The sequence below is a fragment of the Sceloporus undulatus genome, chromosome 4 (genome assembly GCF_019175285.1).
Source record: "Sceloporus undulatus isolate JIND9_A2432 ecotype Alabama chromosome 4, SceUnd_v1.1, whole genome shotgun sequence".
NCBI lineage: Eukaryota > Metazoa > Chordata > Lepidosauria > Squamata > Phrynosomatidae > Sceloporus > Sceloporus undulatus.
In genome coordinates, this window is record NC_056525.1 from 168,642,213 (window position 1) to 168,659,138 (window position 16,926).

General features: G+C 42.1%; 2 protein-coding genes across 3 annotated transcripts in view; both read right to left on the minus strand.

The window, feature by feature from the left end:
- The window catches only part of SSR1 (signal sequence receptor subunit 1), a 21,022-nt gene extending 10,022 nt beyond the window's left edge, over window positions 1-11,000 (minus strand). For both annotated transcript variants that reach the window (XM_042464662.1, XM_042464661.1), the window contains exons 1-2: window positions 10,791-11,000; window positions 537-655 (exon numbers count right to left, since the gene is read on the minus strand). In XM_042464662.1, coding sequence (XP_042320596.1) covers window positions 537-655; window positions 10,791-10,878 — 207 coding nt within the window. In that variant the 5' untranslated portion in view covers window positions 10,879-11,000. The remainder of the gene's footprint in view (window positions 1-536; window positions 656-10,790) is intronic.
- A 3,963-nt stretch (window positions 11,001-14,963) lies between these two features.
- The window catches only part of RIOK1 (RIO kinase 1), a 31,544-nt gene continuing 29,581 nt past the window's right edge, over window positions 14,964-16,926 (minus strand). Inside the window, exon 18 of the mRNA XM_042464657.1 lies at window positions 14,964-15,332. Within this exon, the coding sequence (XP_042320591.1) occupies window positions 15,222-15,332 (111 nt within the window). The 3' untranslated portion in view covers window positions 14,964-15,221. The remainder of the gene's footprint in view (window positions 15,333-16,926) is intronic.

Here is a 16,926-nt window from a genome sequence, read left to right on the forward strand (position 1 = left end):
CACACTAGAGGAGAAAGACCTGTCATGGTGGTCTCAGGCTTGGAACCTTATGAAAAAATGATCAAACCCCCAGATTTCCAAAGTGTAATTCTTTGCCCCACAAACAGGTATCTTCCTTCAACGAAGTGTCCCACTTCATGTATTTTGTTAGCTGGCAGTGCTGCTCCTTGTTTGTTTCTACTAGTAAGGTCTACCTAGGTTATGTCCAATTTTCAACCAGGTCAACTCAAAACTCTAGAGCTCTCTATGACAATTTTGTATACTCCTGGTTCAGGATGTAAATAATACTCTCATATTGCAAATACATTGTTTTTTGTTCGTTTCTTTTAATTGCAAAACTTTTCTGAAATGGAAAATAGCTGTGAAGTGTGCAATATGGGGAAATGGGCAAAACCCCTTAGAATCTCATCCAGTGAGAACATTTCTAAAATTTGTCCTTGCATTCTTACTCTTCATAAAATCTATCTACTGCAAAGATAATGAAGTTGAAGGCTATCCATTTTTGGAACAGAAAAAAAAACTCCTTGCAAAAGTACCAATTCCGTGGGTTCATCCTCTTCAACTTCAGCTTCATCATCTTCATCTTCAACTACCGTATCTTCCATTGCTTCCTCGTCTTCTGTAGCATCTTGAGCAGCCACAAGCAAGCCAGAACCTAGAAACAAATATTTGAAAAATAATTTTTAAAATTTCTTTGATGAAATGACACTAGCAATGGTCATCTTAATTTGAACTTTGCTTACAAAAGTTTCACCTCCACACAAATTTATTTAGATCAGCATTAGGCAAAGTGTGGCCCTGGAGCAGCCAGCAACCCCTCAAATCTTTTGTTTTAAATAAGCCTCTGATCCCTTCAAACTCTCAGGACCACACTTTTCTAGCTGAAAAGAAAAGGTGAATTGTTGACCTTTCAGATGGGTTAAAGAAGCTCCTGTACTGCTTAACGTTTTAAGAACACCAGGTTTTGACTTTTGGCCACTTCTCTCTGTGTGTTCAGTTTTTAGTAGGGGTTTTGTTTTTTTTGGTGGCAATTTTGAAGGGTGTCAGGACAGAGAACTGACCCTCAAACCCAATGCAATTGTCTATCCTTGATTTTTAGACAGACATGAACATGCCACACAACCAATATACTGTAATGGGATTTATCAATGGGATACTTACCAATGTTATGGAAACAAACTTTAAAACAAATATGAAAAAGAAAAAAACGTATTTTACCCAGCATTCAGGGATACACTTATGCTTATTCTAATGTTCACAGAGCAGTTATTTACTTGTCTACATATGACTGACTGTATATACACCTGACGGCCACTAAAATCAAATAGAAATCAAACTAGAAACAGAAGATGGAGAAGCTGCATTGTATTTGCAAAAACAGAAGCAGGAGCAGATTGTGGCACAGATCATGAACTGCTAGTATCAAAATTAAAGCTAAAGAAAAACGCTAACATCATGGCAAAATTCAACCCAAAGAACATCTCCATAAAATTTAAAGATAATGTAAAAATAGCTATGCAATATTTGGCCTAACTGAACGGAAGCCAAAAGAAGTGGACTGAAACCAGGGACATTGTCAGGAAGAAATGCCGAGAGCCAAAAAGAAAGGAAAGCTTTAATGGATGACAGTTAAAACTCTTCAAGCAGTTAAGGAAAGATGAGAAGCAAAAGTGAAAAGTGACAGTAATAAGAGTCAGATCCCTGCCATCATTCAATGATTTGTGTGGAGGAACAAGGAAAACTACTATGATAATCAATAATCAAATAGAACATAGCTACAAGGAAGAACAAAACATCTCTTCTAAAAGATCAGAAAAACCAAAAGGAAATTTAAACCCAGAATGGGAATGCTCTATGACTAGCAGAGAAGAAAACATTACATGACCAAGTAGAAATAAAAAGATGATGGAAACAATATACAGAAGAATTATATAAATGACATGAAAGGATGATAGAGTCGCTGCAGGAAGAATAATTTAACGATGTACTGTACCTACAATTTTAGAAAGTGAAATGGAAGCTACACTTGGGAGAAACTAATCACCAGGAACAGATGACATACCAATACAGTGCACCATTCCCTTGCACAGGAATCCATTCTGGACTCCCCCCCACATAAGGGGAAAAACTTGTAAAGTCAAGCTCCATTAGAAGTAATGGGGCTTGTGCCTGCGGTGTGACGCACATTACCTCTTCCTGGCACACCAAGGCTTCTTCTAGTGCAGGCTTCCAGCATATGCTAGAAGCTGTGTAAGCCATGCCTACGTATAACGCGGGTGCACTGTACCGCTGCTTCAGTCTGTAGAGCCATAGGGGTGAAACAGACTGCCCCAAAAAGGTGGATTGGGGCCACTCCAACACTGCTTGTTTTGGCGAGGTAGCAACCACATGCCATGGCCCTAATCAGGAGTGGAAAAGATTCGCTCCTATTTGGGTCAGTAAAAAGTTGCCATAGGCAGCCCCGCTGCAACCTCAGGGCAGCTTCAAGCCGCTCTGGAGATGTATGGCATCAAAACACCATGTCCCCAGAGCAGCTTGAAGCCACTCCTGTCTGAACAGCTTCCAAGTGGCTTCGGGATGTGCTGCATCAAAACACCACGCTGCCAGGAAGCTGGCTTTTACAGCCAGCCTGTTTGGCCCTATAATCTACTTGAGTTCTAGTTAAAATCTGTGAACAAATATAGAAAACAAAAGAATGTTCCACCAATTGCAAATGTTCAATATACATTCCAATCTCAGAGAAAGGGGACACCTTTCTCCAGTAACAGCAGGATCATTGCATTAACTTCCCATGCAATGCCCCACTTTGCTTTCATGGGAAGTTAATGCAATGATCCTGCTGTTACTGCAGTCCCTGGTGTTGCCTTTTGTGAAGACACACCCAACTAAAAGTGGTGGCAGGTTTGGGTGTGCAACGCCGGTACCCTGGTGAGATCAAAACTCTACCCAAAAAGGCTCTGAAGCTGAATGTAAAGTTCAAAAGGGGGGGGAAATTTAATTTAAAGGACAAAATAAAGAGTTTTCTCCTCCCCAGCTCTAAACAAAAGGTACTTTACAGTTTCAGCAATCTTCCGGATGTCATCTTTCTGGGTCTGATGTTAGTTTGCTCTCCTCACTCAATGGAGTTGGTGCAGGGTCTTTCAGCTCCTGAATTCTTTATTCACTTGTTGTTGGTAACTAATTTGGCTGAGTTGGTAACTAAAATGGCTAACGTGTAAGAAATGCCCTTTCCGGCTGTCTGGGCCTGTTTGCCACCAAAAGACAGCTCTCTGCCTGCTCACAGCAAAGACTGCTCCAAAACTAAAAGCTTCCAGCTACAACAGAGCATGCTGGGAAAGGGCAAACCAAACCTGGAAATAATGCAGGGGAATCCTACAGCTCCTCCCACAACTAATACAATGAACTTTTCTACACTAAAATATTCTATGGCCTGAACCAACACGAAAGAAAATGCAGGGGGAAATTCAATCAGTCCTGGCAGGACATCACACCTTTCTATAACCTGGTGTCCCCAATTCTACAACCAAGACTTATCACATATGATCAGAATGGAGACCACACTCTAGAAATCAGAAGACATCTAGGACCTGAAAGGGCAGCTAAGGAACTAGACAAGATACTGGAGTTTAGAGATAGCTCACTGAATACTAAGGTTGAGATTGTCCATGCCATTTTAGTTCCCATTTCTATGAATGGTTGTGAAAGTTGGACAGTGAGAAAAACGTACAGGAAGAAAATGAATTCATCTGAAATATGGTGCTATAGAAGAGTTCTAATGATGAAAAGACAAATAAATGGTTGCAATAGCAAATCAAGCCTGAACTCTCTCTAGAAGTCAAGATGACTAGACTGAGGAAGTAAGTTCAAGTCTACAAAAGCTCATACTGCCAAGTTCTCTCTTTCAGTTAGTCTCAAAGGTGCTACAAGATCCTTTTGTAAATTGAGACTGTTGTACTTCTACCACATTATGAGAATACGTTATTCACTAGAAAAAAGGAAATAACACTTGGTAAGGTAGAAGACAGTAAGAAAAGAGGAAAACTGTATTTCATAGAGATAGACTCAATCAACGAAGTGATAGTCCTGAGTCTGCAAGACCTGACTAGGGCTGCTGATAATAGGATTTGGAGATCTCTCATTCATAGGGTCACTATAAGTTGAAGCTGACTCTGTTGATTGCAAGATTGGCAGGTTGGCAGTTCGAGGCCCAGGTGCTGCATGATGGGGTGAGCTCCCATCACTAGTCCCAGCTTCTGCCAACCTAGCAGTTCAAAAGCATGCAAATGCAAGTAGATAAATAGATACCACTCCAGTGGGAAGGTAAACAACATTCTGTGCACATGATCACAGAGTAATCTCTGACAACGCTGGGACTTCGGCTTAGTAACAAAGATGAGCACTGCCCCCTATGGTTGGAGCAACAACCTTTCAATGGGGAACACTATTACCTTACCTTTACCTAACCACTACTATTAAGCCAGGTATAATACAAATTATTTAAACTATCTATAAATAATCCTATTAGGCAGCTTTTAGCATGATAAAAATGATAATACAGTTATAACTCAACAAATACATAACCATAAAACACTAGAAGGTACCAATCACATTTAGCATAATGCTATTTAAAACCAACCAAATAATGCCACTAAAACTAACAGGACCGCAGCATCTTTTAAGTGCTCCCTAAAATCTTTTAAATGCTGCACAGCATGGATGTCAAGCAAATCAAGTCAATTAATGTGTGAGAGGAGCCTATTTCCCAGGAAAGAGCTATTGAACTGAGAGAGAACACTGGTGAGCTTTCCTTTGACCATGTCCATCAAGATCTCAAGGTGTTGAACACTGTGACTTGCCGCAAACATGCTCTTTTCCTTTTTTTCCCCCAGTGACAGACAGGAGCTTATTTATTTCATTTGTATGCCGCCTTTCTCCCAGAAGGGACTCAACACAGAGTTGGTAGCGGTGGCTACATAAGTTCCCACTCTCTCCTTTGATGTCATTCTGAGGAGATCCAGGTGTGGAAATATCTGTGAATTCTTTATCCATGGATTCAACCATCCACAGCTTGAAACTATTTTAGAAATAGACACTTTCCAAAAAGCAAACCTTGGTTTTGCCATTTTATATAAGGCACACCATTTTGCTATGCCATTGTATCTAATGGGACTTCAGTATCCACAGAATTTAGTATCTACAAAGAGTTCTGGAACTAAACCCCAATGATACCAAGGGCCCACTGTATAAGTGTTTCTTTCTTTCCTGGAAATTTACAACAAATAAACACAGGTCCATGAAAAAGCAATGCTTTGTAAGATTCAGAAATTTTAAGATTTTTAAAATCTTAAAATGGTAAATATGCTCGCTTTATATTATTATCAGAGACACCTTCAGGACGCCACATCAAAGTTGATGGCTCTGCAAGAGCCCATGGATGAACCTACTAGGAAGCTGGTAGCCAGGCTAGTCTGTTCATAGTCTAAGCCAGATGCTGGGCCTGTGGGAGAAGAGCCTGAATACAGAAATCTTGGCAATGAGAATGTCTCTCGTCTGCTAGGACACCTGTTTCATTGCACCTTGTATAAAAAGACTTGGTCAGCAAGTGCATTACTTGCATAAGCTCAGTGAAGTGTGCCTGTTGCTGAAACCATGCCAAAAATGGTACAGTACATACTTATGAAGGTTCCTTGCCAAAAAACATGGGATCTCAAGTCCCATGGTTTTTAATGGGAGCATGCATGTGCTGCCATATGCATGCGCCACCATTAAGGCCAATGGGGCTTGCCATCCACAGATGTTCATCCACTAATGGAGATTTCACCCAGTCCCATTATTTTATTTTATTATTATTGAAAAAAGTGTGTAGCTTTTTGGTAACTCCTCAAATGACTTAAAAGTTTAAGACTAACATCTTGGTTCGATTTAAATGTCCATTTAGGCATTTGTTAGAATAGACCTATCACTTTATAGTAATTAAATATTTTGAAAATAAATGGTGGCTTACAAGATTGGAATACAAGTATGAAGTTATATGGAAGAAGACTTGCAAAGTCTTTGCTTTATTTTCCAAATATCTTTAGTCATTTTAAGAATTTCAAAACCTTCATGGAAGGCTCCTCAATAATTTCTTTTCTAAACAGTAAACATAAAGGAAGTTTTTAACCACAGCAGGCCATTCAGACTTTTCCAAGCAACAGCACATTTTCAAGCTTTGTTACTCTATATTTTAGAGGACATGATGATGTGGCACTCTACTGGAGAGGAGGGAGTGGATTCAACATCTGTTAGGCAGCCAGACACAGCCCCAAGAATTAAATGAAGTGCTACCCTCCAGTCCTTTAGAATGAGTATTGTGGAAAATAATTTACTGTAAATGTAAAATAGACTGAAACTACATCACATTTTTTTGGTAACAGGAGGAATTGTGAAACTGTACAACTCTCCAACACAATATACTGTTGTCCAAAGCAACTGAAAGACAAGGGGCACACACTCCAGAATGCACATGCATGATTGAAATGACTTTTCATATAATGTGTCCATAAATCTCTCCCAATAAAGTAAGGATTGTGTATCTATGATATTTCCACAAATCTAATCAGACCTTTGCCTATATTCTAATACAGAAAAACAGCAAGACACAAGAAAACAGAAGTACAACTTGGATAATAAGCATAAAAACGTTCTGGACAGGCTACCCAAGCAGCTGGTAGATCACAAAATCTAAGAGACACAACATATATATCTGAATGTTACCCCATCCAAGAACACATGGAAGTGTAAAGCCACAACTATGATATATCTACCAGAAATCAAGACATTTTGAAGTACGCTGCTTATGATCTGATAAGAATTAGGTTTTAAGTATGGTATATATAACCTAATACTTCATGCCATTAAACCAACATTAAATTCTCGAAGGAATAGATAGAATCAAGGAAGCTGTCTTCAAATGGGATTAACAGACAATAAATGGACAAAAGAAGATTAATGGACATAAATGTAAAGCTGGAGTGGGCAACGTATCTTCCCTTTATCCATGCATGGTGATGGGGACAATCCTCACTTTAGTATTCAGAGTTATATCTTTGCATTTTAGGATCTTGTCCAGTTCTTTCATAGCTGCTCTTCGCAATCCTAGTCTTCTTTTTATTTCACTGGGAACTCCCACAAATGGTTTGTTGATGGAGCACTCCTGCTTCTCCCCAGGATAAATCCTCTTAGATCGCGATGTGTGTGAAAATCTTTGCAGTAATCGTGCAACTTTCCCGGCAAAATGCCTTTTTAATCCACTGATTTTCCCCGTGTGATAGTCTCCAAAGAGTTCCCATATTTTGGATCCAATAAAGTGGTCAACAAAGAAGAAGACAAGCTTCTAAAATGCAAAGATATAATTCTGAATACGAAAGTGAGGATTGTCCCCATCAGCATGCATGAATATGAAAGCATGAAAGTGAAAAATGCAGGGGGGGGGGAAAGAAAATCAACTCATTTGAGATGTGGTGCTGGAGAAGACAGCTGAGGATATTGTCAACAGTCAAGATGACAAATACATTGGTTCTAGAACAGATCAAGCCCGAACTCTCCCTGGAAGCTAAAATGACCAAACTGAGACTGTTGCACTTTGGCCACATCGTAAGAAGAAATTACTCATTAGGAAAGACAATAATGCTGGGGAAGGTAATGGGCAGAAGAAAGAGAGGAAGACTGCATGCCAGATGGATGGACTCAATCAGAGAGGCAATGGGCCTGAGTCTGCAGGACCTAAGCAGAAAGGTTGAAGACAGGGGGTCTTGGAGAAGTCTCATCCACAGGATCGGCATGAGTCGAGGTCGACTTGAGGGCAGTTAACAACAACAACAGCAACAATGGGAGATTAATAAATGATTCCTCCCAAAATAGTAGATAAGAATTATTTACTCCTACAGAGCAGCTATTACCTATACAAGATATAAGCAAGGAGCAAAGTGTACTTTGTATTTGGATTTTTTTAGAAGAGAGAATGCAGCATCTTACAGAGAACTGTGCAGCTGCAAAACTTAACAGTCCTTTGCTGCTTTTGTGTTTAAATTGTGTCCAGAATATTATGAACAGGTGTTTGAACTGAACTAACCTCACAGTAGAAAGGTGTTGGCTGCGAAATCTAAAGGTACCAGTTTGTGAGTGGAAATCAGTACAGAATTCCCAAATCCAAAGAATCTTAAAATCCAAAACTGTCCACATGGGTGGCTGAGATAGTGGCAGTTTTGCTTTCTGACTGTTCAGTGTACACAAACTTTCTTTCATATATGAAATATTAAAAACATTGTGTATAAAATTATCACCAGGGTATAGGTGTAAGGTGTATAAATGAATTACATGTTTAGACTTGGGCCCCATGAAATCATGAAATTCACTCCCTTGCTCCACTCTGTAGTACTCCAAATGGGGCCAATACATTCCCAGCAATTTGTAAGATATGACACAATCAATTTGTCAGCCTTCTCAGGGAAGCATTGTGTTACTACTGCATTTATTAGGCGTATACATGGAAGACTGAATTCACAGCAACTGCAGGTAATCAGAAACATATGTAACTGGCACTTCAACATTAAGGAGTGATTAGGCCCAGTTCTAATACTGTACTAGTAGTGAAGAGGCCCTCACACACTCCTAGCCCCCATTTAAACGTACTGGGAGCGTAAGAGTTATAAACTAGACATATTATGCAGACGGACACAATGTCTGATATCTGTTTCTACACCACTTTTACTTCTATTAATGTAAAACTACTGATGTCCTTATCCGGCAAAAAATGGCTCCAACCAATCATTTATGGAGACTCCAAGACAAATTAACTGTAATAAGACAAACACTACAAAAACCACCACATAATGTCTCTCTAAGAAGTTTATAAGAGGATTTTTTTCCATAAATCAGACACTAGCTGGTCTGCTGCTCGCATCTTTAACCATTTGTGGTTTTCTGGTTTGGGGGATTATTTTTTTTAAAAGAACAGAGATTCATTTTGGGATGTCTGCTCTGAATCTTAGCAAACCTTCAAGCGGGGTCAAATCATGAAGCTGAGCATGACTGTACTATGTTAGGCGTATCTGCGTTGTGATTTCTGTGGGAGGGAAGTGCAGTAATCTCAGCAGCCTCAACCTCTTGGGCAACACAGCATTCGAGACAAAAACCAGGAGCAAGGATTTCAGAGGTTATTTATATGCAGGGCACACACCTGCTCCCAAATGTACACCCCTTTAACAGCAAATATTACCTGTGGTAAGTACTGTATGAATATTTATATGGAAGAATAAATGTTATAATAAGGTTTTGATCACAGTCACAAACTCTCTTACAATTACAATTTTAAGGTGTTCAAATAGTGCAGAGTTGCAAACCACACATAAAGGTTTCTCTCGCAATTTTGCAATGCCTCTCTAGTTTTGTAATCTTTAATTCCTCCAAGTGTATAGCATTTGGTCTTGTGACATTATTGTGGCTGTGTGCCTCCAAGCTGTTTTGAACTCATGGCAACCTGAGATGGTTCGCCACTGCCATCCTCCGAGGCTGAGAGACTGTGACTTACCCAGGCTCCCTTAATGGTTTTCTATGGGTTTGAACCCTGGTCTCCAGAGTCCTAGCCCAATGCTCAAACCACAATACCATGCTGCATCAACTCTTAGTTTTAAGGTATCCCCACAAGGAGAAGCTGTCCAGGTGTATGTCTACGTTTGGGGGGACAGGACCTAGAACAGGTTGAGCCTGAACCCTCCTTGGAAGCCAAGATGACCAAAGTGAGGCTGTCCTATCTTGCCTGCATCATGAGAAGGCAGGACTCTTTAGAAAAGACTAGGAGAAGTGGAAAGAGAGGAAGGGCACATGCCAGATGGCTGAACTTAATTTGTAGGGCCAGAGCAGTGGAGGGCAAGGGGGCTTGGAGATGGCTCATCCAAAGGGTCGCAAGTAACAACAAGTGCAGTATAAGTAAATGGAGGTACATAACGTGGCGTAGTGGCCTGAGCATTTGAGGAAGGCCATGGCAAACCTCCTCTGAAGAAATCTTGTAAGAAAACTCCTCTGGGTCACCAGGGACTCATTCCCACTATCTTTTAAACCGGATCACAAATCGGTTCGAACCAGTTTAAACAACCCTGGTTCGCACTTGAACCGAATCGCTTAAGGGAGCTGATCCATGCGCTAGAGACCCATTTAACCCACATCTTTTTGAAGCTGATTTTTAAACCCTGTGTCTTCTTGGATAAATCAGTCCGGCAGGAGCATGAACCGGAGGCAGATCGGGACCGATTTAACATCCGCCCTTCATCCGACTGGAGCGGGTCCATTTTAACACTGATTTGCTCACAGAGGAGAACCACCAGTGGGCTGTTTCATTTTCATCTTATTTTGGGGTGAACGTAGTGCGCAGACCACACAAAAGTGACTTGTTTGGGAAGGCGGCCATGAATTAATGAGCTTGCAGTTGTAAAGTGCTTAAACACTGTGAGTTCAGTATGAAAAGCGGTATATAAATGAAGCCGTTTGTTTTAATGAAGGCACACAACCACACAGGTGGACACAACGTGTGTGTAGATGTGAGTGAAGTGACACGTCAGAGCCAGGAGTCCCTCTCTCCCTCTGCCTTGGAAGCGAGCAATTCCCTCAGGAGCTCTCCCCGTTTCAAATTATAACGACCTCCCTGCCCCCCCCCCCAAATAACGGCCGCTTCCCAACCGCCCCTCGCGGGCAGGCACGCGCCGCTGACCCACAGCGCATGCGCACTCCTCGCAACTCTTCCCCCCCCTCACCTGGGCCGCTTCGGCCGCCGCCGAGAAGCAAGGCGGCCGGGAAAACGAGCAGCGCCACCAGCAGCAGTTGGGAGAAAGACCTCTTCATGGTAGTAGCAGCCGGCGCCCTCCTCAGCAACAGCGAGTACTTCTTTCCCTTGCCGCCACGCAATGGCGAGAGGATCCCATCCGGCCCTAAGCCCCGCCTTCTTCGCCGTGACGTCACGGCTCCGACCCCGCCCACCCTTCTTTCCAAGCGAAAGGCGGACGTGGCTTCCCTTGGAAGGAGGGAAAGGGAGGGTCACGTGAGGAGGCGCCGTTACTCCTCTTCCGCCGTGTTTCCCCCTCGCGGCTGAATAGCAGCTGCGCATGCGCAGTAACCATAACTTCCACACACGTAACTTGTGCTCTTACGTTGCCCGTGCGCATGCGCACCGGCTCCACTGTGGGCCATTTTCCCTTGGATGCATCCGCGCTGCAGAATTAATCCACTTCTGATACCGCTTGTTCAGTAAACTGAATACATTCAAGATTATGTGCGGTGTCCTACTCCCTCATAAGAAGAAGACTGGAAACCAGGCACTTTCCAGCGCTTTCACACTGCAGAAATAAAGCGGTTTAACACCACTTTAACTGCCTTGACTCCATCTTGTGCAATCTTGGGATTTGTAGTTTGGTGTGGAACCCTGGGATTTGTAGTTTGGTGAGGCTTTAACAGCCTCGCTTGTAGTTTTTGCTGTTTCTGGGTGTGCCTTCGTGTGATTTCTGACTCAGGGCGACCCTATCACAGGGCTTTCTTGGCCAGATTTGTTCAGAGGAGGTTTGCCCTTGCCTTCCCTTGAGGCTGAGAGAGTGTGACTTGGCTTTCCATGGCTGAGTGGGGATTTGAACCCTGGCCTACGGAGTCCTACACTGTAGAACTACTACAGCTTGACACCACTTGAAGTGCTGTAGCTCCATCAAATCCCAGGATTTGTAGTTTTACAAGGTCTTTCGCCTTCTCTCCAAAGAGTGCTGCTGGTGCCTCACAAAACTGCGAATCCCAGGATTCTGTAGGATGGAGCCATGGCAGTCAAAGTAGTGTCAGACTGCATTATTTCTACAGGCCAAGGCTCAAATCCCCACTCAGCCACAGAAAGCATTGTTTTTACTGTCTAGATGCACGGTCAAGTCCAAATTCCCAAACTAATTGAGTACTGAAGACTAGGTTGTGGAAATCCTTTCCAAGGGCAACTGGGTATCTGGTAGCTATGACAGTTAAAGTGGCATTAAACTGCTACGCCTATATTGCACACCACAGAGATTGTGGTGATCTCACTTTACTACCTATAAATACTCCATATAAATAAATGCCCCAAACCAACAATAAATATGTATGAAAGTGCCAACTATCTCTTTATGCATTTGTCCTCCAGAATAGAGTTGCAAAATACATTGATGGTTCTGGAATAAGTGGACGATCTGATCCAGATCTCTAACTGGAGTACATTACTCTCGTCCCTCCACATTTGCAGCTTTGACTTTTGTGGCTTTGATTATTCAGATTTTGTTAATGTTCTCTTTAGGAATATCTAGGTCCTCCAGCGCAACTCTATGGTCAGCTTTAACCAAAAGTCGCACTGAAGGACCTAGAGATTCCAAGAGAGAAGACTCCACTAGGCATTTGTAGCTCCTCCAGCGCAATTCTGTGGTCAATGTCTAGCTGATGTTGACCACAGAGTTGCACTGGAGAACCTAGAGATTCCTAGACAGGTGTTCTCAGGTATGACATAAGTGTTTTTGTTATTTGCGGTTTTCCCACATTCATGGGGGTCCTGTGCCCCTAACCTCAGCGAATGTGAAGGGACAAGTGTAGTAGTATTAGAACATTTTAGGCCATTTGTCCTGCAATCCTATTTCAGCATTGTACCCCAGTGTTAGGCTCACCATTCAATTGTCTTGATTTTGTATCACTACAGCCAGCCCTTCATATCCAGATTCTTTATCCACAGATTCAACCAACTGCTTGAAAATATTAACTATATACATTTGAGAAAGCAAACCTTGATTTTCCCATTTTATATGAGGAACACCATTTTATTATGCCTCTATTTAATGGGGCTTGAGCACCCACTGATTTTGGTTTCCATGGGTTGTCTCTGTGTTCCTGGAACCATACTCCAGTGGATACAAAGGGCCCACTGTACATTATGATTTTCTTATAAAGCCAAGTGGGCTAGAAGCTTGTTTTTAAAAATGAAAACAATAATCTTGAATGGTACGCATCCCTATTTAAAAGCAAGTTCCACTCAATTAACTGGATTGCAGCCAATGTCTTAGGATTCAGTTGATGCTTTTGGAATCTATACTCCCAACTTTGGTCATTTTCCAATGCTGGCAGTTAAAAAAACACAACACTCCCAATATAATTCAGAATACATTTGGTTTTATTTTACACACCATTCGCAGAAGATATAAAAAATTCTACTCTGCTTAGTTGTTAGAAAACTGCCAATCCTTAGCTAAATGTACCATGTAGCTACAATTTGTACAATTTCAGAAACAGCATACTGAAATTTAAGTTAACACACAATGGTAGGAATGGAGCCCAAATAAGTATGCATCTTTGAATTCGGTTTCATCTCTTTTAGAATTATACTGGTGCAGATGGATCAAAATGGGAGTTATTGCTATTACAGATGACATCCTTAGTCTATCGCTTCTCATTTAAAGTAAAGAAACCTGCTTTTTATCATTTAAACCAAATACTTTTGATTACCCAAGGAGCAAAAATAATGAAACTGTCACAGAATTCTCTTAGTCATATATGCAAGTATGCAGAATATACATGCAAATATGTATATTCATACATGCAAGAGAAGAGTGACTAAAAAGGTGAGGTGTGGAAACTATGGAGAAGCTCAGGGAGGTGGGTATGTTTAGCCTTGAGAAGAGAAGGTTAAGGGGTGACATGACAACCATGTTTAAATGTTGGAAGGGATGTCGTATTGAGGATGGAGCAAGCTTGTTTTCTGATGCTCCACAGACTAAGACATGGAGCAATGGATTCAAATTACAGGAAAGGAGATTCCACCTCAACATTAGGAAGAACTTCTTGATGGCAAGAGCTGTTCAACAGTGGAATACATTGCCTCAGAGTGTGGTGGTCTCTCCTTTTGTGGATGTTTTCAAACAGGCCGGATGGCCACCTGTTGGGAGTGTTTTGATTGTGTCTTCCTGCATAGCTGGCAGTTGGGCTGGATGGCCCTTGTGGTCTCTTGTAACTCTGATTCTAAATGTCATTACAAAATGGAGAAATGGGCATTGTACTTTTACAAGAGCACTTTTCAAGTGCTATGCCTGACCCATGTCCTCTATTTTTACTTTAATATACTTCATTTACTTTAATATAAACTGTCTCCCCTGATGGGGACTCAAGGTCACATGGGTAGTATCTATACATATACAAATGAACAGAACGGAAGTTCCCTTCAGGCTTCCCCAGTCAATATCAAAAGGATGAAAACTCAAGAGGTGGCATGTGCAAGGATGTTGAAAATGGGGCTAGCATGCACCTTTATGTGAGGCACAACTCTCAAACAGGGAGTCATGTAACTCACAGCAGAGGATGCAGTACTGGGACTTTTGTTACATCATCATCAGACAGGAAGAAGACAGCCCTTCAACAGCTGGCAAACAGCAGCAATGAGGCAATGGAAGAAACACACTATGGAGTCTATAGACTATGGAGCAACAGCTCTTCTCCACAGTCTACTCCAGTCTCCATACTCCACGCCAGCTAATATTGTCCATAGTCTATTCTAGCTTCTACACAGCCACTAATCTAAATACAGCCTGAGAAGAAGATCACTTTGTCAAGCCTGGCTCTCCATCTGTAGCATTGCATGCCATCAGTGTTGCAGTGACAATTTCTTTGGGCTGCATATCTGCAGTCAAAAAAAGTGTATTTCCCCTCGCAAAAATGTGTACACAAGCAATCTGTAGCACTTCAAAGTGGTGGACGGTTTAAATCAGCGAGACTGTTCATTTCTTATTCTCATGTATGACTATTTACACATATATATGTAAATCTGCAAGTTTTGTATTCAGGCATTAAAAATAAAGAACTTTGTGTGTGATTTGGCTTCGTTATGGATGTTAACACGACTAAAATGTACAATGATGTATTGAAGAAATTTCTTTGAAGTAATCAAGTGTCTTAGAAATGTCCGTTTGTTTTTACTTCTCCAGAGAATACATTCTTGATGTGAGCTGTAGGATATATGTACATATATGTATATATATGCAAGAGTACAGAAGTCAGCCTTTGTCACCAGTAAGAGTGAGCTCTGTTGTAATGTTCCTTTGATACCCACCAAGATAAATGAGCTGTCTGCGTGCGGAGTACTTTGCAACCACAATACTGGTCCATCCAGTCAGGAACAACAAATGTTGCATCATGGCAATCATGATTTATTTGCCCTTTTTCAACTTTGCAGTCTTCTCTTTTCGTTTCTTCACATGCTTTGGGATCTTGTGTTTTCTCTTCTCCCTCTGTGCCTCTTTGGTCATCTTTTTTCTTTCCTGAAAGAGGGAAGCACTGTTAAATAACAGGCCAGGGTGTTAAACTGAACTGAGTGGTATGCATTATAGAATAGCAGCATAGGCAATAACAAAAAGTAATTATTTTATTACACAGTGCCATCAGCAGACGTTATACTTTATTCTTGTATGATAGACAGCCGGTCCTCCACATCTATGAGTTTGACTTTTGCAGATTTGATTATTTCCAGATTATTTGCTGTCGCTTCTGCAGCAGCCCTATGCCATTTTTAATGACTGCAAGCCTCATGATACTGAGACTGTAAATGGGTGATGAAGCTTGTATGTTCTTTGACATTGTTTTCCTTTCCTTCATCATTTCAATCCTGTTACACGCCCCTAAATTTTACCCTTCACTTAACCATGGGTCATATCAAAATCCATAATTTTGGCCCCAAAACCTGCCCTCAATTTATACATGAAGCCAACCTATAGTTGAGCTTATACGGTATGTTACATATGGTTGTGGGGTGCTTATATTTCCATCCGGTGCGGTTCGCGAATTCATGGATACCATGACTTCCATGGGGTTGTCTCAACTGGTCTCGGGTCCAACGCATTCTGCGGGTAATACGCTCGATATGGTTTTTTGCACGAGTATGGAAAATCCGTGGGCGGAAATAACTAATATTTCCCCCCTGTCATGGACGGATCATTTCCTGGTGGAGGCAACGATCAAGGCTTCTACCCAGATCCCCCCCGGAGGTGGCGGACCTATTAGAATGGTCCACCCACGAAGGCTGATGGAACCCAAAAGGTTCCAGGAAGCCCTAGAGGGGCTTATGGATGGAAATGACGGCGATTCTGTTGATGTCTTGACCGGCATTTGGGATTCCGGTCTCTCTAAGGCTATACACAGTATCGCTCCCAAGCGCCCTCTCAGGCCTGCTTCCAAACGCAAGCCCTGGTATACGGAAGACCTCCGGGCGAGGAAGCGGGTTCTGCGACGGCTAGAGCACCGCTGGCGGAAACACCAGCGCTTATCCAACAAGACTCTTCTAGACCACCTTTTGGAGGACTACGGAGAGGCGATTCGTGCAGCTAAGAATTCGTTCTATGCTGCACGTGTCGCGTCCGCGGAGTCGCGTCCGGCAGAGTTGTTCAGGGTAGTGAGGGAGCTAACTCAGCTCCCTCCTGCCCTGAACCAGATCCTTGAACCTTCTAAGGCCTGCTGCGACCAATTTAACAACTTCTTCGCGGATAAAATCCCTCAGATAAGCGAAGGTCTTGAGGCCAGCCTTAGAGCAGAACCTAGAGTAGAGGTATCCAGGGCATCCGTGAACTTGGTTAGTCTGGATCAGTTTGAGTCTGTCAGTACCGAGGATGTGGACAAGATCCTTGGAAGTGTTAGGAAGACAACATGCTCTCTCGATCCCTGTCCCTCATGGCTAGTGGCACAGGGGGGGCCCAGCCGTAACCTTGTTGTTACAGCGGATTATTAACACCTCATTGAAGGATGGGCAATTTCCAACAAACTTGAAATTGGCCATAGTAAAACCTTTATTAAAAAAGCCCTCCCTCGACCCCGGCCAATTTCGCTATTGCCATTTCTGGGGAAGGTGATCGAGCGGGCAGT